The 25,928-nt window shown below is 50.8% G+C and overlaps 2 protein-coding genes across 2 annotated transcripts in view; one reads left to right on the forward strand and one right to left on the reverse strand.

The window, feature by feature from the left end:
- The first annotated feature begins 390 nt into the window (after nucleotides 1-390).
- Nucleotides 391-20,478, forward strand: LOC141981965 (uncharacterized). The gene is made up of 3 exons (XM_074943580.1): nucleotides 391-817; nucleotides 2,226-3,381; nucleotides 17,116-20,478. The coding sequence occupies exons 2-3, from the start codon at nucleotides 2,647-2,649 to the stop codon at nucleotides 18,139-18,141; spliced, it is 1,761 nt and encodes a 586-aa protein (XP_074799681.1). The 5' UTR covers nucleotides 391-817; nucleotides 2,226-2,646; the 3' UTR covers nucleotides 18,142-20,478.
- Nucleotides 20,479-23,386: 2,908 nt separating this feature from the next.
- Nucleotides 23,387-25,928, reverse strand: part of LOC141981966 (uncharacterized) — a 39,115-nt gene continuing 36,573 nt past the window's right edge. The window contains 1 exon segment of the mRNA XM_074943581.1: nucleotides 23,387-25,569. The gene's annotated coding sequence lies outside the window, so the exon portion shown is untranslated.

A 25,928-nucleotide genomic window follows, 5' to 3' on the forward strand; every position in this document is an offset into this window, starting at 1 on the left:
ATAACACGCCCCTCCGGCCATTCTCTGTCTAGCTGACCTGTTCATTTCAGAATGCCCACAGCCAAGTCTGATTATAGGAGGCAGGGAGGCTGCAGCCCCAAACAACTGGAACCCGTTTCAGTGAGACAGGCAGCCACATTGTCTGGGTTTTAATTTTTAATCCCTTATTTTAAGAAGCCTCGTCAGTGCACAGTGCCATGACCTGCCATTGGGCCGGGTATTTCATTGACACCAGGTGTGGATCTGGCCCCGAGCATCCAGCACGCTACGGTCTGTGTTATACCAGTGCGATACACTCCGATCGGCCTGCGCGGAGGAAACAAAAGCAGAAATCCCAACCATCCTCTGCACCAGTAAATCCTTCCAGGAAGGACTACAACTCCCAGGAATACCCTGCAAGAGAGCAGCTCTCACAACAGAGCAGGCTGGGCAAATTAAACACAGCAACAAGGGAGACCAGAGCCCGGTCCTTCCCCCAGCAAAACCTCTGTGGATTATGCTCTAAATCTAGCCTCTATTTGCTCTCCAAGCAGGGACTAATCCCCCCCACCCTCAGCTCAGCTGCGTTTCTGTTTGCTGTGCAGCTTCCCCTGGTACTTTACTGAGCTGGACACAAGCTGGTGGCCTGAGGCTGAGTTTGCAGCCATGATGAGCTGCAGTGAGAGCAGAGAGCAAGCAGGCATGAGGAATGCTAAGAGAACTGAACCCTGTCAGAGCGTGGTCTGGAGCCTTCCTTATTTTCCATTTCTCTGCTGAGAAACCCAGTCTGGCCAGAGGAAGGAGAAGCAAGGAAACGCCTGGAGAGGTTTCTGCTCAGGTAGGAATCTTACCGTGATCTTGGGGCTAATCCAGCTTTCATTCAGATCAATGGGAGTCTTGCTGTGGATGTTGTTAGAGCAGGACCGAGCATCACTAGCTTAACCACGTCCAAATGTCGTACAATCTCTGCATTAAAAATCAGTGCAGCAAAGAGAAATTTGTTTAAGCGTCTGCTGCCCATGTGATGACTAATAACTAGTCAGGATCAGACTGCGGGCTCAGTTCTGCCGTGCAAACTTGGAGTAAATCCCCTGCCCTGCTTTCAAAAGAAATCGCCCAATTCGCATTGAGACCACACCGTGACCTGTGCTAGTTTTAGAGAATTTAGAAGCTGTAAAACACAAAGTGATGAGTCAAATCCTGCTCTTGTTTACACCCATGTAAATCTGGAGTAACTCCACTGATGTCAATGGAGTTACTCTAGGTTTACAAGCGTGGAATTCAGAGCAGAGTTTATTATGGCTTCAGTTCTGGAGAGGCACTGAGCACCCCCAACACCCACTGAATTCAGTGCAGGTCCTGAGCACCTCTGTGAGTTTGGCCCAGGATTAGCACTCAGAGGGTCTGATTCACCTCTCACTTCCCACAGTGCAAATAAGGAGCAGCCCCACTGACCTCACTGCTGTAAAACGGGTCTAAGTGACTGGAAAAACCGGGCCGAGAATTTTTGCAAGGGCCATAGACATTCCTGCTGAACATTTCTGCCCAGCAAAGGGAGCTGGCTGACACCAACGGAGCTGGCCTTTGGTGTCTGTATGACAATTATTCTATTTTATTGTATTGCTGAGGGGCTTGGCCCTCAGACACACCAATTTAATGACAGCTTCAATTCTTCTAGCAAGAGGAACAACACTTTCTGCCCCTGTTGCCCCCAGGGAGATGTAAGCCGTTATTCAAGAAAAAGCCCAGGTGGAGAATTAAGTATATCGTTCACTTTATAGTGAATTGATTTAGAATAAAGCTCTGGCCTTAATTCCCCCTTTGTTGTAAGAAAATAATCCGAATAGCAGCAACCTCTCCCCATGCTGAAAGAGGGGCTCCACTGACACCCGAGACTGCTTTGTGGTGGTGTCAGATCCGCATTTGGGTCTCCGCTGATGGTGTGTAACAGCACGCTTTCCTAATGGGCCCAACCCTGCAGGGCTGCTGGCAGAACGCCATTTGAAACTGCTAATGTACGATGTAAGAAGCCCGAGATTGCATTCCCACTGCCCCCATCCCCCAGTTGACTTTCATTCTGGGCAAGCAACAATTGCAAAAGTAGGCTCAAATTATTCCAGTTTCATTCTCACTCACTCCAGCAGTGGAAGGTCTCATGTTTTCAGGCTTATGAATATAATATATGCTTCATGTTGGGACAATTGTACTGCCATCACAGTAACCTCCAGAATATCTTTCTTCCCCAGTACCCGAAGGATCCACGAACAAAAAGAAGCAGCTTCATACAGAATACATTGAACTGCAGGGAACAGCCTCAGAAAGACACGATGAGAATGGTTTCTAGGGCTGTGAGAATGGGACAAGCTGCAGGACCTGGTGAAATCTGAAACCAAAGAGGAACCTAGGAGAGAAATCCACTCCAGGTGAAAGAAGACCCAGCACACTTGCTGATATTAGACTATGGAGACTATGTGACGTGGGGAGAGATTCCCAGAGCAGAATCTTCCTCGTGCAGCCCCCACTAGACAGAAACCCTATCTGTCTGTACAGCACCTAGCACAATGGGGCCCTGACCAGGTTAAGGCCCCTAGGTGCCATTGCAGTATCAATGTTAAATACTAATACTAGAAATTCCTTTCCTGTGCCGTAAGCCGGAGGGGAAGGAAGATGCTCAAAGCCCCGCAGAGCCCTGACCTGGACGACAGGCCGTACAAGTGCACCGAGTGCGAGAAGCGCTTCCGGCAGAAGAAAATCCTCAAAGCCCACCAGAGCATCCACACCGGAGAGAAACCGCACACGTGCGCCGAGTGCGGGAAGAGCTTCCGGCAGAAGAACAACCTCCGGAAGCACCAGTGGACCCACACCGGCCAGACTCCCCATCAGTGCGCCGAGTGCGGGAAGCGCTTCAGCGAGAAGCAGCGCCTGCGGAAGCACCAGAAGACGCACACGGGGGAGGCGCCGTACGCCTGCCCCGAGTGCGGCACGCGCTTCAGCCACAAGCACAACCTGAAAACCCACCAGCGGGTGCACACCGGCGAGACGCCCTACAAGTGCCCCGAGTGCCAGAGGGGCTTCAAGCAGCAGAACCACCTCGTCAGCCACCTGCGCACCCACCGGGAGGGGAAGCTCTACAAGTGCACCCAGTGCGACAGGCTCTTCAGGAAGAAGCCCAACCTGCTGAAGCACCAGGAGAGCCACGTGGGGGACCGGCCCTATCGCTGCAAGGACTGCGGGAAGACCTTCAGGCAGAACAACCACCTGGTGAGTCACCAGCGGACCCATGCCGCAGGCAGCCTCTACATATGCACCGAGTGCGGGAAGAGCTACAGCCAGTGGGCGCACCTCACCACCCACGGGCGGGCCCACGCCGGGGCGGGCCCGCTGACCTGCAGCGAGTGCCGGTGAGGGCTCCGCACAGACCACCTCAGAACGCATGGATGAGAGACCATCAACAGAACTGAGCGTGGTACAGCTTCGTGGAGCAGATGACTAAGGAAAGACCAGGAAAATCAAGACTTTACCCATTTAGATGATATGCTTTCGTTCTGAGTTTGTACAGTGCCTACCACAGTGAGCCCTGGTCCATAGCGAGGGTCGTAGGCACTCTGGTAACACAGATAATAAATCATAATATACCCAGAGGTGAATAGGAAAGCTTCATTGTGAAGCCACTAGGATGGTAAGTGGCAGAGAATCATCCACGCAGGAGAGGGATTCTCTAGGTGTGATAATTACTAGACAGTTTCAGCAATAAATCTAATCTTAGTAGGACAGATGACTCTCCGGAGGAGAGGCGCTGTGTGCATTATGTGGAAATCTGAGTAGCAAGAAGTGTGATGTTAGAATAGACACATGGAGCTGGATAGAGTGTCACTAATGAGTCCTCTCTGCCCCTGCAGAATTCCTAGCAGAGAGAATGGGTATCATTTTGTTAAAGTATTTCATGAAACACGATGGCTACCTGCTGCATTGTATGTAGTTACATGATGGTCATTTTGTTATTCTCCAGAATAACCATCAGGTTTACACACAGTTGTTGATCAGGTTTCCAATTAACAGCCTCTGTTTTCCTTTCTTGTTTATTCAGGAGTTTCCTGGTTTGCCCCAGAATGTTTCCATTTGCATGACTTTCCAGCCCATCCTTTTAAAAACACCGTCTGTTCCCCATGGAAAGTTCTGCCTTATGTTTTTTCCCCAAAGATACTGAATTCAATTCCTTCTGGTGTTGTGTTTTATGGAAAAGCAAGGGGAATAACATAACATAAGAATGGCTCTACTGGGTCAGACCAAAGGTCCATCTAGCCCAGTATCCTGTCTTCCAACAGTGGCCAGTGCCAGGTGCCCCAGAGGGAATGAACAGAACAGGGAATCATCAAGTGATCCATCCCCTGTTGCTCATTCCCAGCTTCTGGCAAACAGAGGCTAGGGACACCATCCCTGCCCATCCTGGCTAATAGCCATTGATGGACCTGTCCTCCAGGAATTTATCTAGTTCTTTTTTGAACCCTGTTATGGTCTTGGCCTTCACAACATCCTCTGGCAAGGAGTTCCACAGGTTGACTGTGTGTTGTGTGAAGGAATACTTCCTTCTATTTGTTTTAAACCTGCTGCCTATTAATTTCATTTGATGACCCCTAGTTCTTGTGTTATGAGAAGTTGTAAACAACACTTCCTTATCTACTTTCTCTACACCAGTCATGATTTTATAGACTTAATCATATCTCCCCTTAGCCGTCTCTTTTCCAAGCTGAAAAGTCCCAGTCTTATTAATCTCTCCTCATACGGAATCCGTTCCATACCCCTAATCATTTTTGTTGCCCTTTTCTGAACTTTTTCAAATTCCAATATATCTTTTTTGAGATGGGGCGACCACATCTGCACACCGTATTCAAGATGTGGGCGAACCATGGATTTATATAGAAGCAATACGATATTTTCTGTCCTATTATCGATCCCTTTCTTAATGATTCCCAGCATTCTGTTCGCTTTTTTGACTGTCGCTGCACATTGAGTGAATGTTTTCAGAGAACTATCCACAATGACTCCAAGATCTCTTTCTTGAGTGGTAACAGCTAATTTAGACCCCATTATTTTATATGTAGAGTTGGGATTATGCTTTCCCAACTATACATGAGCGAAAATTGCTAAAATGAGATTCTGCAGAGAGCAACATATTATGTGCCTAGTTCACCCCACTGGAACATGGATCAGTGCTCCGCAGGCCAAGTGCTTGGTCAAGTTCCATTCAGGGAATTCTTGTCATCCAGGAGTGAGGTGAGTGAGAGGGTTTATGGGCTTCTGTGTCCATGATGGGCACAGCTGTGACATGACGTGGCGTCTCCTGTCATTCTAGGCCCTGATCCTGGGAACATACTCATGTTTAACCCTTAGCACGTGAGCCACCCCTTTGCAGTCAGAGGGACAATTCACCTGGTTAAAGCCAAGCACTTGTGTAAGTGTTTGAAGGATCAGGGCCCTAATTTGTAAACATATTTTTTTCCTTTCTGAGACTAGAAACCTCATTTGAGCCTGGGAAGGGGAACAGAAACAAAGGGATGAATTTTTAACTGTCCCAGCAAAGAACAGGGTGAACAATAGTTTGGGGTGAGTCATTTAAACAAAAGGGCTATTAAAGGGCTCATTGAGATGTATCTATTGTAGAACAATCCCAGCATCAGAGAAAAGATTAATCAGTTTTAAGGGCAATAGGAACCATTCAGTCATCTAGTCTGATCCCCTGTATACGGTAGGCGAGAGAATTTCACCCAGTTACTCCTGAACTGAGCTCAAGCATGTTTTCAGGGAAGACAGACCATCCTGATTTGAAGTATCAAAGAATGGCGAAATCCACCACTTCCCTGGGTAATTTGTTCTAGTGTTAAAAATGCATGTCTCATTTCTCATTTTAATTTGTCTGGCTTCCGCTTCCAGCCATTAGTTCTTGTGATGACTTTCTCTGCTGGATTAAAGAGCCGAGCCTGCTAGTACCCAGTGTTTTCTCCCCAGAAGGGTACTTCCAGGCTGTAACCAAGTCAGCTCTCCGTCTTCTTTGTGATAAATTAAACAGACTGAGCTCTTTAACACTCTTGTGTGAAGGCATTTTCTCCAGCCCCTGAGAACCATTTTTATGGTTCTTTTCTGCACCATCTCCAATTTTTGAACATCCTTTTTAAAATGTCAGTACCAAAATTGGACACAGTAGTCCAGTACCGGTCTCACCAATGCTGTGCACAGAGGTAAAAATTACCTCTCTACTTCTACTCACTGCTCCCCTGTTTGTCCAAGGATCACACAGCCCTTCTGTTTGCCACACCATCGCACCAGGAGCTGATGGTTAGCTGTTTGCTCAGCTGACCCCTATGTTTTTTCAGGGTCACCGCTTTCCCGGGTACAGCCCGCAGTCTGTTGCTATGGCTTGCTGTGGCCCACTGCTGCATCCCCAGTCAGGTGCAAAAGACAAAAGGGGTTGAGTTAGCTGTCACCCCTTTCCAGCAGGGAACCATCAGCAACAGTGTTATGCAGCAAAGTCACTGGTAGCAAACCAAACAATCATCTCCCGTCAGGTCTACTTCTCCTCGGGGAGGCTCTGGCAGGCGCGCTCCATAGTCTGACTTCTCCTACCTGGCCCTAGCCAGACTTCTCTGGCTCACAGACGAGAGCTGGAGGTCTGCTCTTCCTCCCAGCCAGTTCACAGCTGAGCTGGGCTCTCCCCCTGGTAATTTCCCCCTGCTAGTCCAACACCTATTGCAGGGCTGAATGGGCCCACAGCAGCTCGTTAAGGCTCTCCAGCCAGCATGGGGCATGTGTACCCCCTCACACCTGCATTCTTTGTTCCTAGCTGTATGACCTCACATGTATTTATCAAATATGGATATAAAATCCCCTCAAATTTCCACCCTTTCGTCTTTGATAATCAAACACTGCTACGAAATCACTCCAAATGTTTGCTTTTATCAAATATGGACATAAAATCCCCTCAGATTTTGATCTGTTTCTCTCATTATCAAATATCAGTATAAATGGTATTTTAGATTTTTGCCATTATCCAATTCTCAAATACTGATAGAAAATTTCCTCAGATTTTGGCCTTTTAATTCTATACTACTATAAAACCGCTTCAGATGTTGCTTCTTCTCTTCATAATTTTATTGAATACCCTTAGATTTCCCATTTGGTCTTTCTAATTATTTAATATTGATACAGAATCTCCTCACCCTGCACCAGTTTCCATCAGATTACTGAACTGTGATTAAAATCTCCTCAGATTATGCCACTTTTCATCCAATTTTCAAATATTGATATAAAACCCCCTGAAATGTTCCCTCTCTCTCAGTTATTGAAGAATTATTTAAAACTGCTTTTGCATATTGCCCCTTGTCACTAAATATCAAAATTTGATTTTAAAAGCCTCAAATTTTTCCCATGTTCTCCCCAATTCTCAAATGTTGGTATAAAATCCACTCATGCTTTGCCTCTCCTCTCTAATTATTAAGTATTTATATAAAATCGCCTCTGTTTTCTATCTAATTTTCAAATACAAATATAAAACTCCCTCCGACTTGGGGTTTCCCATCCTGTCTAACTGCAGCAACGTCTCCTCGTTTTGGAGGGAAACTGCTGGTCTGTGTTTTTAACTCAGATGGGCCCTTGCTCTGGATTAACTGCACTGACGGGCTGACACTGAAATACTGGTGGGAGCTAGATTGGAACCCGGGGCTGCCAAGGGTCAGGCCCCTTCTGTGATACTCGTGCGCTGGGCACCGTGTCATATCAGCCGCAGCCTGGCGGGACCCTCGCACACTCAGCCGGGCCGTGGGCAGCAGCTGCAGTTCCTGCTCTGGGGCACCTGGCACTGGATTGGAGGCAGCCAAGTGGTCTCGTTGCCTCTCAGCGTTCTCTGACACCCCGCTCGCAGGCCCTTGGGGAGGAGGTGTAGCAATGGTAGTGGAAGATGATAAGCAGTGGGGGACCTGGGGATCAAGGGAGGGAAGAGAAGAGGGCTGGAGAAGGGGGAGAAAATGGGGCAGGGTCAGAATCATAGACTTTAAGGTCAGAAGGGACCGTTATGATCGTCAAGTCTGACCCCCTGCACAACGCAGGCCACAGAATCTCACCCACCCACTCCTGTAACAAACCCCTAACCTATGTCTGAGCCACTGAAGTCCTCAAATCATGGTTTAAGAATGAGGGAGGCTGCCCCAGATCCCCTACTCCCTCAACAGATGCCTGGTTCCCACTGCCCCCTAAGACACTGCCTCTCCCTCCCAACACACACAGCCATTGCCAGGCTGCCCCTGGCTCTGCCACTGCCCTGGAAACCTTCAAGCTCATCTCTCCTCCCCCCACCACCAACAAGCTGTAACCATCACCCCCTGGGATTGCTGTGACACCAGCCCGGCTCCCTGGCAGTGCCCCGGGGGCACCTCTAACCAGGCCAGTGCTGCGAGCCCATATGACTCTAACAGCCGGAGCGGTCTGATACAGCCCTGTGCCAATCAGCTCCGACACTCCACGCTCCTGCTGGGGTCCCCAGACGCCCCTTCTAACTCCTCACAGCCACACTGCCCCTTGCTGGCCCACAACTGCTCAGCAAAATCACCACAAATCCCTCTTCCACGCTCCCCACACCTCAGCAGCCCCTGGCTCCCCTCAGTACCTCCTCCCTATTGGCTCCCCAAACACCCCTGGCTCCCCTCCAGTTCCTGCCTCTCCCACACCTGCTCCCCCTGCTCGGGGGTACCCTGACTTGGAATCAGTGACGATCGGTCCCCAGTGTCACACGTGGGGCTGCACCAGATTTTGCAACTGTGGGAATTGGGCACACTAGGCCCAGCTCTGCTCTCTGTGATAGCAGTGTAAATCCAGAGTAACCCCACTCACGGCACCAGAGTGACTCCAGGCTTACACCAATGTGCCTGGGAGTGGAGTTTTGGCTCATTTGCTGGGTGGGCGGCATGTGTTTGAATCCCAGCCCCTGAACCTCGGGCAATCCTTGTCCCTTTCGCTCCAAGCCAGAGAAACTTTAATTATGGGAGTGGGCCCATTGGACATTGTTTCAAAATAGGGGTAAAATCCTCATTAGTTCAAATGGTGTAAATCCTTGTATCTCCCTGTACATGCTTAGGGGCCAGCATCTTTACAGCGATGCCGGTGGCTGAATTGGGGTTATTTATGAGGTTAGACAAAGCCACTGTGGTGGGCTGGGATGGGGAAAGCTACTTTGACCAGCCCTTCAGAGTCTGTGCGTCAGCAGCAGCTCCGAGACAGTTGTTTTCAGAATAGTTCCTCTGTTAGAAAGATAAAATCAAGAGCACAGAAAGCTCCTGATTCAACAAACCTGGAAAACCAGCAGGGCCAGAGTTCACAAGCTCAAAAACAGGAGAGAGAAAGTATCAGAGGGGCGGCTGTGTTAGTCTGGATCTGTAAAAGCGGCAGAGAGTCCTGTGGCACCTGATAGACTAACAGACGTCTTGGAGCAGGAGCTTCCGTGGGTGAATTCATGCCATGCCGCCGACGAAGGGGGCATTCACCCACGAGAGCTCCTGCTCCAGTACATCTGTTTGTCTGTCAGGTGCCACAGGACTCTCTGCCGCTTTAGTAGAGAGAAAGTGTCATACGTAAATAGATTTTTTTAAATTAACAATGTTTGTAGTAGCTGCCACTCCATGAGGGTTGCTGTATCGGCCTGTTAATGCACAACACAGCTGGTTACAGGCATTCAAAGGCCATGTACCTGAGCCAAGTACTGTCTTAAAAGACCAATAAAATCCACCTTGTTGTGTATTAATGCTGAGTCATAACCTATTCACCATACTGCATGGGTTGATACTAACTAACTCAGGCAGAATGGACTCTTGGGGACCTATTATTAATCCAATTATTTGTTAGGAGAGAGAGCTTGTTTCTTACTAATGATCTTTTCTTTTTAGTACAGCAGATGATGCCGTGTTGAATGGAAAACAAAACAAAAATCAGCATAAAACTTGAGAGAATAACTGAAAGAAGGTACAGTCTGAAATAGATATGAGAGAGGTTCGCAGAGCTGTGTCGTAGGAGAGCCAATGCAAAGTGAAAAATAAGAGGAATCACATCAAATATCAAACCAGATAAATCGATTTCAGCAAAGGATCCAGGACAAAGAGCCAAAAGCTTCATAATTCTAGGCAGAGAGACCAGACCAGAGAAGAACAACATAAATATACTGCAGAACTGAAGACGCAATCATATTCCTCACTCCGTGGATTATCCAAATGGAAGAGAAACCATTCAAGAGCTCTGAGTGTGGGAAAATCTTCAGTCCAAAATGAAATCAAAACACACAAGGCCAGTCACGCAGGAAAAAAAGCCATAAACGTGTACTGACTAATGGGGGAAAACAACATACAAACTGGAACTGGTCTGAAATTTTCCAGCTGGACAACTGTCAGTTCGAAACTGTTGATTCAACTAAATGAGCATATTGATTTCATCGAACATTTCAATTAAACAGTATCCAAACATTTTGTTTTGATTAAGTCCTAGCGCTTTGTCTCAATCATATAAACTATATTATTCATTATATTACATTATGATATGATATTTGAATACAGTGGAAACAAAGTGCTTTGATAAGGTTGTTTCAACATTTCCGGAACAGCACTCGATCTGAAGCAGGCCGCCCCAGCTCTGAAATAGTCCTGATGCTCCGCTCTTATATTAAACTGATCTCTGCATGTCCTTTAGAGTTGTGCCCCCTCATGTGACGTGTGCTGAACTAAGCCACAGGCTGGTACCCCCGAGCATCCTGCTCAGCCCTGAGCGGGCACCTGGCGTGGACCAGAAGCTGACACAGGCCGCAGCAGCTGCCCCAGATCTCCGCACCTAGTTCCCACCTCAGGGCTGCTGGGAAATGTAGTTTATTTTTTACATCAGCGATCAAGATAAAGAACAGGAAACTACAGCAATTCCCCCCAGGAAGTGGTGCTGTGCAAGCCAGCCCCAACTGCATAGCGAGGGATGGAGCTCAGAGCATCTGGCGCCGCACTAAGGATGGTCTGAATGGGCTCACTCTGGGAATATCCCTTCCATAGATCTGCCTTCCCTTATCTCCCAGCCTTCCCCTCCCCCAGGCCCCAACATCCCTCCCGCTCGCTCGGTCCCTTTGTTCTACCCTTGCACTCACTGTAGCCCTTAGGACAGTCAGACACTGCAAGAGGCAGGAGTGGAAACAGGCTCTCCTAACCCTGAAGAGAGGAGAGATCTGGGAACTCACAGCGGTTATAATCACAGCGTCATCAGGGAACCGGACAGGAAAACACCTGGTGAGATTTCAGCTCAGGTAGGACACTGACTTTCTTGTGTTTGCACCTGGACCATGATGACACAGAGGACTGAACAACGGGCTCTGTCTAGGGAACTGAGCTGCTCAGAAATTTAAAATCTCTTCCACGTGTAACCTGCCTTTAAGGGAACAGCTGCATTCCAGGAGAGCTTTCTGCAGGCACTGGGTGGCGCAGGGATGGGTAACTGGGCTGTAGACATGTTTTAGCTCTAGGTTGCTAGTCAAATCCAGACCAAGGTGGCGGTGACTGAAGGTTGCTGCCATCTGAGGCTGTTTGCCGGACTAGCTGTTATACATTCTGGGGATCCCAGGGCAGTTCCTACAGGATGGCAATGGGGTTCTCCTCCCCAAGCCTACCATCACAACTGGCCCATTGTCACAGAGTCCCCGGGCGATGCTCTGGAACTGCTCCCCATGAAGCCAGGCAGGACTCTGGGGAAGTCTCCTCTCTGGGCGCAGCCTGTCTGCAGGACACACAGCTCCCCCGGCTTCCACCTTCCTGGGTCTGACCTCGGAGCATTCAGCATCCTCTGCCCCTCCGTGCGCTTCCCACAGCGAGTCCGCCCAGGCAGGGTCCTGGGGAAGCCAGAGGGTCCTGCCCCCCAACTTCGCAGTCAGACGGGACTCTCAGCCAGCCAGTAACACAGAGGTTTATTAGACGACAGGGACATGGTCTAAGACAGAGCTTGTAGGTGCAGAGAACCGGACCCCTCAGCTGGGTCCATTTTAGGGGGCAGTGAGCCAGACAACCACGTCTGCACTTCACTCCATGTCCCAGCCAGCCCCAAACTGAAACTCCTTCCAGCCCCTCCTCCTCTGGGCTTTGTCCCTTTCCCGGGCCAGGAGGGCACCTGATTCCTTTGTTCTCCAACCCTTTAGCTCTCACCTTGCAGGGGGGAAGGGCCCAGGCCATCAGTTGCCAGGAAACAGGGTGTCGGCCATTCTCTGTGTCCAGACCCCTGCACACCCCTGCCCTCTAGGGCTCTGCAATGATCATACACCCTTATCCCACCACCTAAAGACTTCAGAACTGCATAGGGGAAACTGAGGCACCCCCACAATATTCAGAGGAAACATTAAGAACAGTCCCACTTCGTCACACCCATCGCAACAGAGCCGCTGTAGACCGAACAGTGGCTCTCAACCTTTCCACACTACTGTGTCCCTTGCAGGAGTCTGATTTGTCTGGCGTACCCGCAAGTTTCACCTCACTTGAAAATGACATGCTCACAAAATCAGACATAAAAATACGGAAGTGCCACAGCCACACTGTTACTGAAACGTTGCTGACGTTCTCATTTTTACCATACAATTATCAAATACATCAATTGCAATATACTACGGTCCTTACATTTCAGTGTATAGTGTACAGAGCAGTATAAACCAGTCATTGCCTGTATGACGTTTTAGTTTGTACTGACTTCGCTAGTGCTTTCTATGTAACCTGCTATAAAACCAGGCAAATGTCTAGATGAGCTGACGTGGCCCCTGGAAGACCTCTGCGTCCCCCCGGGGGTACACGTCCCCCTGGTTGAGAACCGCTGGAATAGATCACGGCAAGTCCCCTGCCGTTCATAGCTAAGGCACGTGGGCTGGCCCCTGTGGGAAGCGGAGCCCGCTGCTGCACCCGTCACTGGATGAACCCAGGGTTTCAGTCTCTGGAGATGTCAGGCGGGCGCCTTTCACAAGCAGTCGTGTATCTAAGCAGCTGGCTTTTATCCCACACACCTGAGCACACAGAGTTTTGCTACCTAGATAGGTTGTTTGCTACTCCAGGCAATGGAAACATCACTGACAAACATTTGTATACAACACAAGGGGCCAACCGTCTAATCACACAAACCCAAACACCCTTGCCCTGCCCCTGCCCCACCCCTCCCCCAAGGCCATGCCCCGCCCCGTCCCTTCTCTGAGGCCCCACCCCCCGCTCAGTCCATCCCCCGCTCCGTCGCTCGCTCTCCCCCACCCTCACTCACTTTCACCAGGCTGGAGCAGGGAGTTGGGGTGCGGGCTCTGGGCTGGGGCTGAGGGGTTTGGAGTGTGGGAGGGGCTCAGGGCTGGGGCAAGAAGCTGGGGTGCAGGAGGGGGGTGCAGGCTCTGTGAGGGAGTTTGGGTGCAGGAGGGAGCTGAGGTCTGGGGTGCAGGAGGGGGTGAGGGGTGTGAGCTCTGGGAGGGATTGGGGTCAGGAGGGGGCTCAGGGCTGGGGCAGGGGGTTGGGGTGCAGGAGGGGGTGAGGGATGTGGGCTCCAGATGGGAGTTTGGATGCAGGAGGGGGCTCACGGCTGGGGCCGTCAGGGGGTCGGGGTGCAGGAGGGGATGCAGGGTGCAGGCTCCAGCCAGGCAGCGCTTACCTAGGGCAGTTCCCGGAAGTGGCCAGCATATCTGGCTCCTAGGCTCAGAAGCAACCAGGTGGCTCTGCGCACTGCCCCTGCAGCTCCCCTTGGCTGAAGTTCCTGGCCAATGGGAGCTATGGAGTCTGCGCTCGGGGCGGGGACACCACACAGAGACCCCCTGGCCATCCCTGCACCTAGGAGCTGGACATGCCAGCCACTTCCAGGAGCCGCACGGGGCCAGGGCGAGTAGGGAGCCTGCCTTAGCCCCGCTGCGCCGCCCACCGGACTGTTGGCCTATTAAAATCTCCCGGATAGCTTTCAATAGCCGCCGGGAGATTGAGGCCGATTCCAGTGGACTCCTGGCCAATCCAGGAGGGTTGGCAACCCTAGCTGCTGGTGCCAGCACTGCCTGGCATTTGTGTTCTCCAAGATGCAGCGGGCGTTTGAGGGAAAGATCAGGGATGTCAAGGTCTCCTCGTCTTGGGAAATACTAAACAAGAAATTTTTATCCTAACCGTAGTGTGATGCTTTTGGGGCTCTGCCCAGTGATGAGCTGCCAAAATCTTAACAACTGGTTCCCTATAAAAAGTTCTGATTTAAGGGATGTGCCCCAGTATGTATTTTTTGTACCAACAGGGTTACCATACGTCCGTATTTTCCCGGGAGGAATTTTTAAATTTTAAAAATTCCTCCCGGACGGCGATTTAAGAACCAAAAGGCCTGACCTGTCCGGGGAAATACGGGTGTGTGTTAACCCTGCCTAAAGTTCCTTTTTAAAAAGATGGGCCTGACCTAGAAATGAGCTTGTTTCACATGTGTGGGGCCCCGCCACGCCCTGGGAGTGTGCTAGGGTGACCAGATGTCCCGATTTTATAGGGACAGTCCCGGTTTTGGGGCCTTTTTCTTATATAGGCTCCTATTATCCCCCACCCCCGTCCTGATTTTTCACACTTGCTGTCTGGTCACCCTAGGGTGTGCACATGTGTGGGTCCCAGCTGCTCCCTGCCCCCCTCATTGAAGCAGGTCTGCAGGGTTACTGCCCTGGGAACTGCAGGGCACCAGTGGACATGGGGACAGCTGCAGACAGGGGCATGGGGCAGGGCTAGCTGGAGGCAGGGGGGGCAGGGCTAGCTGGAGGCAGGGCAGGGGGTGCGGAGCTGGCTGGAGACAGGAGGGTGGGGGGTTGGCTGCAGGCAAGGGGGTGCAGGGCTGGCTGGTGACAGGGCAGGGGCTGACTGGAGGTAGGGGCTGGCTGCAGGCAGGGGGTGCAGGGGTGGCTGCAGGCAGGGCGGGGGCCGGCTGCAGGCTGGAAACAGGGGCTGGCTGGAGGCAGGGGGTGGCTGGAGACGAGCTGGCTGTGGGCAGGGCAGGGGGTGCGTGCGGCAGGGGTTGGCTGGATACAGGGCAGGGGGTGCGGCAGGGGCTGGCTGCGGGCAGGGGATGCAGGGGTGGCTGGGGGCAGGGGCTGGCTGCGGGCAGGGGGTGTGGGGGTGGCTGGAGGCAGGGGCTGGCTGCGGACAGGGGGTGCGTGCGGCAGGGGCTGGCTGCGGGCAGGGCAGGGGGTGGCTGGAGGCAGGGGCTGGCTGCAGGCAGGGGGTGTGGGGGTGGCTGGAGACGGGCTGGCTGTGGGCAGGGGGTGCGGCAGGGGCTGGCTGGGGAGAGGGCAGGGGGTGCAGGGGTGGCTGGAGACGGGCTGGCTGCGGGCAGGGCACGGGGTGTGTGCGGCAGGGGCTGGCTACAGGCAGGGGGTGCGGGGGTGGCTGCAGGCAGGGCGGGGGCCGGCTGCAGGCTGGAAACAGGGGCTGGCTGGAGGCAGGGGGTGGCTGGAGACGGGCTGGCTGCGGGCAGGGCAGGGGGTGTGTGCGGCAGGGGGTGGCTGGAGGCAGGGGGTGCGGGGTTGGCTGCAGGCTGGAGACAGGGGCCGGCTGCGGGCAGCGTGGTGGGGGCTCATGGGGAGCAGCCCGAGCAGCAGGACGCAGCCCCGGCCCAGCAGAGCAGCCGGGGACCCCCCAGGCAGCAGCAGGAGCCCCAGGGCCAGGGGAGCAGCAGCACCAGGGCTGGTGCCCAGGGCCAGGGGGCAGCCCACGTGGCTCCCGCAGCGCAGCGCCCCCGGTGGCCGGAGGAGGAATTACATCACTTCCCGGCCAGAACCTAGCAAAGCCTCAGCGCCCTCTGCAGGGAAGCGGGTTAACAGCCGGTTCTAAAACGGCTTCAAAATTTAACAACCAGTTCACGCGAACCGGCTCCAGCTCACCCCTGGCTCTGCCATGGCTTTTAATGCCACAGCATGTAATGGGGCTAAAAGTGAACTTACCATGAGCATGCGTGTTCCAAGCTATAAACACGTGCGTACACTGTAGGAAGCCACTGCTTTTGCTTTAAGAGGTTTGGTCGGTTAATTGAAGAGGTGACAGTGAGAGGTGTCTGAAATACGACACAAGGGAAATCTCTAGACCCATTGGTCCAAATTACCGCAGACTCTCAAACATTACACCTGAGAGGCAGCACTTTCAATGTAGCAACAACAGTGAAGAATCAAAAATTTTGGAGACCCCCCTGTGAATAAGAGTTTTCTGGATTATTTTTGCATTTGACGATAGCGCCATTGCTAGCAACAAAATAATTTGCTTTTTCCATTTTCATTACAGTGGGTAAAAGGTCCACGAGTGGAAACTAGAGAAGAGAAACACCATAAAAATATAAAGCAACTGGAGGAACGGGAGTTTCCAAGAGAAAGACACAAAGAGCTGGTTTCTGGAGCAGTGATAATGAGAGAAGCTGAAACAGCTGGAGGAGACTGAGAAAGAAGAGGAAGCCAACAGAAAACAAGCCAGATACATTCACTGCTGGTGAAAGAAGTTTCAACAAACTCAGCAGCGTTTTTAAGATTCCCGGTGCCGTGCACACAGATCTGGTACACATACAGTAATCACACCCATTAGACACCACAGAAAAAAACATATCCGTTTGGGGGAAAAACTCATGGAGTCTTCACAGAATTGACAGAGCTGGTTGAATGATACAAAACATATTTTGGAGACTGGAAGCTATTAATTTGGTTCCATGTTATTCCTGCAGTCACATTCTTTGCTATTCACCAGTATTTGAATAGCCATCGGGTATTTGTGAAAATGTCTGCGCACCGCCACAGTTTCATGAATTTTAACTCCAGTGATTACCTGTCCAAACCTTCATCCTGGGAAACATATTTTTCATTATATACTATTCATTATTTTTTTAGTTTAAACGTTTCAGCCATCCAGTCAGGGAGCAGAAACAATCCCATGGGACCGAGGTGATCAGTCAAACCCCCACGAATAATGAATAGTAAATAACCTGTGGACAACCCATAGACTGAGATTTATTAGCACAAACCCGCTGGTGAACACATGCACATTGCAAAGATGCTCAGGCCCAGGAGAAAGGGCTGAATCCCCAGCACAGGCCGATCGCAATGACCCATCGTTCAGCCAGCTCTGGTAGATAATACCCTGTATGTGGGCCACGAACGGCGACATCATGTTCCAAGCTACCCAGGTTCTCTGTGGGGATGAGAAGCCCTATAAATGCAGCGAGTGTGGGAAAGGCTTTGGCCAGGAGAAGATCCTCCGAGAGCACCGGCGAATCCACACAGGCGAGAGGCCGCACAAATGCACTCACTGCGGGAAAAGCTTCACCTGGAGTACCAGCCTGATCAAGCACCAGCAGATCCACACGGGTGGCAAGCTGCACGCCTGCCCCGCATGCGAGAAGAGCTTCCGGTGGCGGCATAGCCTCCTGCAGCACCAGGCGGTGCACACCGGCGCCAAGCCGCACACCTGCGCCCAGTGCGGCCGCAGCTTTGTGGAGAAGCAGGCGCTGAAGAAACACGAGAGCATCCACACGGGGGAGAAGCCCTTCACCTGCAGCGAGTGCGGGAAGAGCTTCCGGCAGAAGGGCAACCTGGTGTCGCACGAGAGGAGCCACCTGGAGGAGAAGCCGCATCGATGCCCCGAGTGCGGGAAGTGCTTCCGGGAGCAGCGCTTCCTGGCCACCCACCAGCGCACCCACACCCAGGAGCGGCCCTTCCAGTGCGGCCAGTGCCAGAAGAGCTTCAGTGCCAAGCAGGGGCTCCGCGTCCACCAGCGCCTGCACACCGGGGAGCGGCCCTTCCAGTGCCCCCTGTGCGGGAGGAGCTTCACCGAGAGGAAGAACCTCAACAAGCACCAGCGGACCCACAGCGGGGAGACGCCCTACACCTGCGGGGAGTGCGGGAACAGCTACACCCAGAAGTACAGCCTGAAGGTACACCAGCGAACCCACAGCGGGGAGACCTCCCACACCTGCGGGGAGTGTGGGGAGCGCTTCAAGCAGAGGAACCACCTGGTGAGCCACCAGCGGGGCCACAAAGCCGGGAGCCTCTACATATGCGCCGAATGTGGAGAGAGCTACAGCCAGTGGGCGCATCTCACCGCCCACGAGAGAATCCACACCAGGCAGAGCCAGCCAGCGCGCACTGAATACGGGTAACAGAGGCAACGTATCTCAGAGCATGCCAAGGATCCACACGAGAGCCCATATCCATACACCAGTTAAAGGCCCCAGCTACGCCCCAGGTATAGGGCATTAGCCAGAGCCATTCTGAAACAGAATGCTTCCCAGAAAGGCATCAGGACATCTGCGCCTTCCCGGTCTCTCTAAGGACCTGATCCAATCAACGGGAATCTTTCTGTTGACTTCAGTGAACACTGGATTGGGTCTCAGTTGTGTAGACTGGGTAGAACTTGCCATAAACCATTTTACTAGCCAACTAGGTAACAGTGATAAGCATCATGCAGCATTTACGTGGTGTCCTAGACTTGCAGGTACTTGTAAACATCAATTCATTAAATGAGGCAGAATCCTAGTCTAGGAAGCCGTGTAGGTCAACCAGTTTGCCACACAGCCCGTAGCGGGCTGGGGATCCATTTGGAAGTTGTGTTCACACCTTCCTGGAACAATTTTATTTCAGAAGAGCTCTGACTAAAATGTTGTCCCTCTCGGGCAGGCAGGGCCAAAGAAACTGGGTCAAAACACAGAGAATGCTTCGCAGAGCCAGTCCTGCTCCCATTGAAGTCCATGGAGAATTTGCAATCGAGCCCTTCATGTTTGCTCTCTGCGCACAATGCATTTAGAGTAGAAAGTGCACACTTTAAAGGAAAGTGATTCCATTTCTAAGGCACTTATCTCACGCAAGAAACATCTGTCTTGACATTGATGCTGATGGTGTAAACAAAGCTAGAGCTGGGGCAGAGAAGACCTTTAAGCTATAACTTTCCCTGGGTTTAGCTGAGCGGCAAAGGCTGGATCCCCTGGCAGCAAACAGAACACCAGCATCTTCAGAAAAGGACAGTTGGCGAAAGAACTTCTGGGGGATCCTGGCAAGGATGGACCCATGACAAGCATCACTAACCTCCCTACTGGGTATACTTGAAGTCTTAAATTTAAAAAGCTAATGCCCTCAAGGGACAGGCAGTTTGAGACGGGCAACAACCCCAAACGCACAAAATACACCATACAAAAACCCACCAGCCACAACTAGCAAAGAGATTCCTCCAATAACACAATGTTGTTAATGTATGATTGGCTCCTGGAGAAGAGCCCTGTGATCCAGATTCTCGCTCATCATGAGTGGATGCTGGTATTCCAGTGGGGAAGGAAGCACCCAGTCCCGCCTATTTCATGGAGGAGTTTGAAGGGGACTTCCTGAATTTAGCTACCAAAGATCACCCTTTGCACGTAGAGAAATACCACGTATAGGCACCACTTGCTGGAGGTGCAGGTCTTGGTGGGACATTTATCAATGACCTTGCTGGACACGAGGGATGGGACCAAGTTCTGGCAGCCACTGGGCAGCAGAAAGCTTAGCTCGAAGCACATGCTAAGATGTTCATTCTTCCAGATTTAAGTCCAACCAGAGCAAATGGAAGCAGAGAGTGCCATGCTGTGAAGTAGAAGTCTTGTGGGTGAGGACACAAGGGTTTCCATTCTGTGTCCTGCCAATGCATGGGCAATTCCTAACAAGTCCTTTACTTGTTGGGACATCGGGTGATGAAATTGGGTGCTGGGAAACATCACACCAGACAAATGCCCGAGAAAAAGAAGGTTTGAAAGGTGACCCGGGAGATGAATGAGTGTAACTGTGCCATTTGTATGATGCACACTCAGGCTGTGGATGCTGGCTTTCTTATAATGTATTTCTATTATTTATTATTTGCATAATGGCAGCAGGTGCTGAGCAGTTTATGGACGGGTATACAGGAAAGGCTTCGCCTCATTGATTTTACAGTTTCGAGTTCCTGTCTACTATATGGTCCTTAATGCACAAACATTAAAATCAGCACTAAGAGTTGCTGATGTCTGTTCCTTACCATTTAATTGTGTTGAGATGGAAGCTACTCAACCCATTGTTCGGCAGAAAGATGGAGCACAGAATTCTCTTTAAATGTGGTACTGATTTTCTAATGTGGTAAGGAGAGTGATCCTGGCAATTAAGGTCTGTAACTCATAGCCCTAGTAAAAACAGTAAAACATATATTACGAAAAAAATATCACTGATCAGCCACAAGGAACAGAACCATGAGCAATAATGAGCTTGGGTTAATTATTATGAGGAATATCTTAGGCACAGAGAATGTGTTTGGTGTTGCACAAGACACAGATTGGTTGTCTATAACTAACCCTAAGAGGTGCTGATGGTCTGTAAGACGAATATAGAAAAGATGAGATGCATTCGGAGATTCTCTGTGAAAAGAATAAAATTTCCTGCACAAACACACCTGGCATTTTGGCAGAACGGTGAATTAGTGGGTGAAGTGACTGCAATAAATCAGAAATGTGAAATATATTTGGATTTTAGTCAAACATTTAATTCTGTGACTCACAAAATTTTCTTTCAAAAGTTCATTCAGATTGGTGTGGATTGAAAACTGGCTGGAAGACCAGTCAGTCTAACCTATCTATGTTCTTATTATGGTTCCCATCACTGGGGTATTTTCACAAAGAGTAATCAGAAATGGCCATGTAACCAGTTATAGGGAGGTGTCTCACAGGGTTTACAGGAACTGGTGAGAGGTCCTGTTTTAGTTAACATCTCAGTCAGTGATCTGAAAGAGGAGGTGACCAGCACACCAATGAAATCTGTACATGATACCAAATTGGAAGGACTTGCTAACATCAATAATCCCAAGGGTCCTAGTGGGATTAGAGACCTGGGCAGGAAATAACTAAATTATGATCAACTTGGAAAAAAGCAGTTAGTACATGTCAAGGAAAGTAACCAGAATCTCACATACACAGTGGGGAAGGAGACACCTGGGAAGCAGAAATGGCTGGAATGGACCCAGGTCTGACGGTGGTCAGCAAATTAGACACGTGATGTGGTGGCAAAAAGTTGTGTCCTGCATGCAATTGTTAGCACTGGTTTTCAAAAATCAAATGAGAAGAAAATTCCCAAAGTGACCAGATCATCAGTTATCAGAGCATTTCCTATTGGTCCTTGAAGACTTCATGTTACAATTTTTAAATGGGCTGCGAAGTTCTCGGGTACGGCATAACGGTCCATGGCCACATGTCCATAAATGCCACCACAACCAACTCAGCTGCACTCCTGCAGCAGTGGGCTCCTCAAACCCAAGACCACAGGGATGGCCCTGAGAAGACAGTAGACATGAGGCTTTCCACCCTCCCTGGCTCCAGACACACACTAGGGGGTAGTGGTGCATGAACCTGCTAGCCTGGATACTGCACAGTTCTCCTTACCTGTGAACTGAGGCTGGAGAATTTCTTTCTAGATAGTTAAGTGGTTAGAAGAAAATTCTCGGTTTTGTTGGGGTTGGTTTGGGGTTGTTTTTTTTTTTTTTTTTGCTTTGTTTTATATAGTTCCTTGTTCTAGCAGCCATGTGGATGCCAGGGGCTGGGGCTCTTGGATTGGTCCCCTGCCCCCAGGCCGGCAGGGGCTGGGTTGCGGCATGCAGCGGCAGTACACTTACCTGCCCCGGGTAGAGCACTTCCTGCCTCTTGACCCTGGACGAGCAGCCCTGTTTCCAAGACAGCTCTGGCCAGAGTGGGGCCTTCTGAGGGTACACGGGAGGGAGTAAAAGAGATGAGCTGCAGGATGGCCTCGGAGGACTGCACGCTAGGTGTATGCGACTAGCTGAGAATTGCCCCCTCCCTCTCAGGCCATAGGCATATGGACTGGGCCGTTCCATGGGGTTAAAAAACTTTTCCTCCCACCCCCGGGAAAGAAGCCAACACTTCACTGGTTCATACACAGATAAAACAGATGGTGCCTCCTAGCGGCAGGCCCTGCGGCTCAGTACGCACAGAGAAATACCGGCCAGAGCATCAGCTCAAAGACCCCAGCTGGTGCCATGGGGCTCATAGGGATCAAACCAGACCTGTGCGAGTAGCTGGGGCACATAGAGATGCTACTCTCATTAGCTACGGCGGAGCCCTTCATCTTGGCTCCAACGGGATTGTGCGGAAGAACTACTCCAGTGGGAGGAGATTAGGTGACAAATTCAGATCCTGAAATGAGTTTCTCAGACTGGCGTTCGCGTCGCATTAACAGTGCCGCTGGCTCAGTGAGGGCACGGGAAATGCACACGTTCACTCAGCTCCCCTCGGAAGTACTGTTTGGGAAACCCAGCAGGTGAGTCTTTGGCACATATGTTACGAGGGAGGTCTCTGATCTCCTGAAACTCCACCCTGAAGGCAAGAGATCTCCGAAGAAACCCAGTTTATTGTGTGGATCTCTTCCTTTCGTCTGAATAAATCCCATTCGGCTACAGGCACTGCCTGTCAGGGCCCTTTGAACGTGCAGGGACAAGCCTCAAGGATACGGCTTTGAGATCATTACTGAGCAGAGGTGTTGGGCAGCAGGAGGGAACTGATGAAATAGAAAAAGCTGGGAGGGGGACAAGGGCTTGCTTCCTGCTCCACCCCATATCTGTTCTGGGTATCCCACATCTTGGGGAGAGGGCCTGGTTTGGTTAACCTCTCAGGGAATGCTCTGGAAGAGAAGTGACCAGCACACCCGTGGATGGCGTCCCCAAGGGGCTTGAGCTCACAGTGCTCGCTGGAGAAGCTTCCATGGGGGGGGGGGTTGATGTGAGGGTGTCATTCCCCCGCACCCAGCATCCCTCCTCCGCCAGCCCCCACATCCCTTACGCTCATGGAAGCGGAGGGGAGGAACTAGACCGAAGTCTGTGCACTGTTGCATGTGGCCTGGAGTACATTCCACGTGTCCACAGGGCCTCCCACATGCTGATGGGACGCTGCTTCCAGGGGCCATTGCAGCTCCAGGGCTCAAGGTTTCCCACGGGTTAAGCGCATGTGATTGTGTCTCCCAAGCCCCAGTGACCACCACAGTCTGCGACTGCCTCAAGCTAACGGAGCGTGGTTGTTTTTTTTCCCTTTAGCGGAACTGGTAGAAGCCAGTGGTTTAAGCGCTGACGTTCCTGGGCCGTGAGAGTGGGGATAGCCGTATCTGTGCAGCCAGTTCGTTACACCTAACCAGGGGCTGATGCTGGAAGATCATGGGTGAGCCGCGATCAGGACAGATTTTCACATCAATCAATCATCACACAGCGCAGAGTTCCTTTCAAACACACCTTCCTTTATTGATCTCTAGCATTCCAGCTACATTGTCCGAGAGACACCCCCTCATTTCCACCCCCCATTTCACTGCTGCTTCCCCCCAGGATTAACCCTCAGCAGACATGCCCCTCCCCACCACGATCCTGTCATATTTTCACACCCTTTAATCAACCCATCTCCTTCTGCCCAGGCAGGGGTCACTACAAGAATTCAAGCAGATAGTTAAAGACCCAGGATCCTCTATAGAAATACAAGCCATCACATGCCTCTTAATCAGGAATACGGCACTCTCCAGCCATAGAAAGGTCTTGGGGAAATGGTACCCATGCCTTCCCAAAGAGAAACTTACCCAGCCAATCCTCTGGGGTTACAGACAACATTCAGATTTTTTTTTTTAAATAAAGGGTGTTGGGAGGGTGAGGATCTCAAAAACCTCGTACCGATCGGAGTTGTTGCATGAATCTCTGACGATGAGATACACGTGCTCTCTCATCCAGGGTGGGTACCCTATCACTTGGTAGGATAAGGGTGATCATATTTTCTCCTCGGTCACTAAGGCCTCAATCCTGCAAGGTGCTCAGCACTCTGACCCTGATCCAGTGAAGCACTTACGCCCTTGCTAAACGTTAAACCAGTGAGTAGTCACACTGACGCCAATGCATGTGCTAAAGTGCTTTGCTTGATCATGGCCAGAGTATTCAGCACCTTGAAGGATTGAGCCTTTCTGCTCCTGTTCCCACTGAAGTCAATGAGAGCCTGTCCATTTATTTCAACAGGAGTTGGACTGGGCCCTAAAGTCTGATCTATGATGTTAATCTCTGGATGTATCAGCTGTTATGACTTGAAATCCATGGGTTAATTTTACCCCAATACAGCTCCACTGAACCCAGTAACGATATGCCCATGGGGAGACCCGGAAAGTGAAAATGGCTGGAAACTAAAACTGACCAATCTGGTTTCCTTGCCCAGGCAGAGTGAGATGTAACACTGAGCAAACGGCAGAAAACCATGAAAGGAAAATTCATTTTTCCAAACCATTTCTCTTTTACTCATCTGAACAGCTGAGTGACACAGGCAGGAACCGTTTGTGTTGGACATCTCTTGAGTTTTATGCTGACTGCACTGATGGCCTTTTCCAGCAGCTGCCTCTCCCAGGGGAAACAGACTGAATTCTTGCCCTCTCACATGCAGCAGAAACTTGCCTCCTTTTGGAACATTAATGAAACCTTCCCCTTCTGCCCGAAATCTTCGGGCACAGAACAGAAACATTACAAACACAAACAGAAAGGACCAGAAGAGACTAGAACAGGAGGTGGGAAATACCACAAAGGGAAAAATGTGGATGCAACTACATGCCACGGGCATAGCAACGCTCCTTGAACTGGCCTGTAACAGCAACCAGGGAGCAACCACTCCAGTGCAGCCACTTGGAGATTTCTTGCTGTCCTGTACAGCAAGGGGAGCGAACAAGATTTTTCCAACATACATGACATTTGTATGATGTCTCTCCTTGTGTTTTATCAGAATATTTTCCCACCTTCAGGAGGTCTCAGGTGTATATTCAGAATTACAGATTCTCAGAATTTAAAGCCAGAAGAAATCACTGTGCTCCTCTAGCCAGACCTCCTGCACCAGCCAGGTCACAGAACCATACCCAGTGATTCTGGCAAAGAGAATTATTCTTAGCTTATCTTTGCAGCTCCTTATTTCTCCAGTTCTGGTTAAGTGATCTCACTCATGCAGATTAACTGGGGAAGATTTATCTTGTGAGGAGCGTGCCCTCCCTTGGGGCATTTAAATGGTCTCCTCTGGTATGGATTCTCTGGGGTATAATGAGGTTGCTCTGACAGCTGAGGCATGTCCCGTGCTCAGAGCAGGTAAATGGGACCCCTCCTTTGCGGATTTTCTCAGATGTCAGCAGGAATATCCTCAGACCAAGCCTCTCCCATATTCAGTTCACCTGGATGGTCTCTCCCAAGTGCAGGTTCTCTGGGGTTTTGTGAGCCTGCTTCTCCCTGAAGGTTTTGCAGCAAGGACTATATTTGCTCAGTCTCTGCTCCGTGTAGGGTCCCTGGTGATTTAGAAGAAATCTCTGGTCTCTGAAGTTTTTTTTTTTTTAATCAATTATGAGGATAACACAGTTTCTCTGGGTTGGTTTCCAGGGGGTGGGATGAGATCCTGCTCCAGGTGCCACCTTCTCTCCTGTGTGGTTTCTAGGAGAGGTGGCTGTGGGCTGAAGCTTTTCCCACATACAGTGTATGAATATTTCACATGAGTCATGAGCTCCTGCTTCTTTTTCCCACTCATCCTTCTCGCTCCCTGGGTAAATGAACACATTCAGAGATTAATTCATGCGCTAGTGGAAAATTTCCAACTACCCGGATAACGCAAACAATACCGAGCACATATAAATAGTGCTTTACAGGCCAGGGCCAGGGCCAAACACCCCAGAGCAAGAGCTGGGGGACGGGGGGGGAAGCCAGGCAAACATGACTGACAACTGCTGTAATTTACACAGCTCTGCAATGGTCACAAGGCACTCTTAATTCAGCCAGGGGCTGGGATGGTGCAGCCACATTTGCTTTCTCTGGGCACACTCCCCTCTGCTCTGTTCACTGGCACCAGCCACCCTGCCTGCATCCCCTAACGCAGAGCTGCTGGTACCTTCGTGCTTCCGC

This window comes from Natator depressus, chromosome 2, assembly GCF_965152275.1.
Source record: "Natator depressus isolate rNatDep1 chromosome 2, rNatDep2.hap1, whole genome shotgun sequence".
Classification (NCBI taxonomy): Eukaryota; Metazoa; Chordata; order Testudines; family Cheloniidae; genus Natator; species Natator depressus.

Bases quoted from the DNA above. Each gene is read 5' to 3' on its own strand.
- LOC141981965 (XM_074943580.1), top strand. From the start codon at position 2,647: ATGCTCAAAGCCCCGCAGAGCCCTGACCTGGACGACAGGCCGTACAAG. The intron at 3,382-17,115 runs TGAGGGCTCCGC...CAGCTCTGGTAG, and splicing joins TGACCTGCAGCGAGTGCCGG to ATAATACCCTGTATGTGGGC.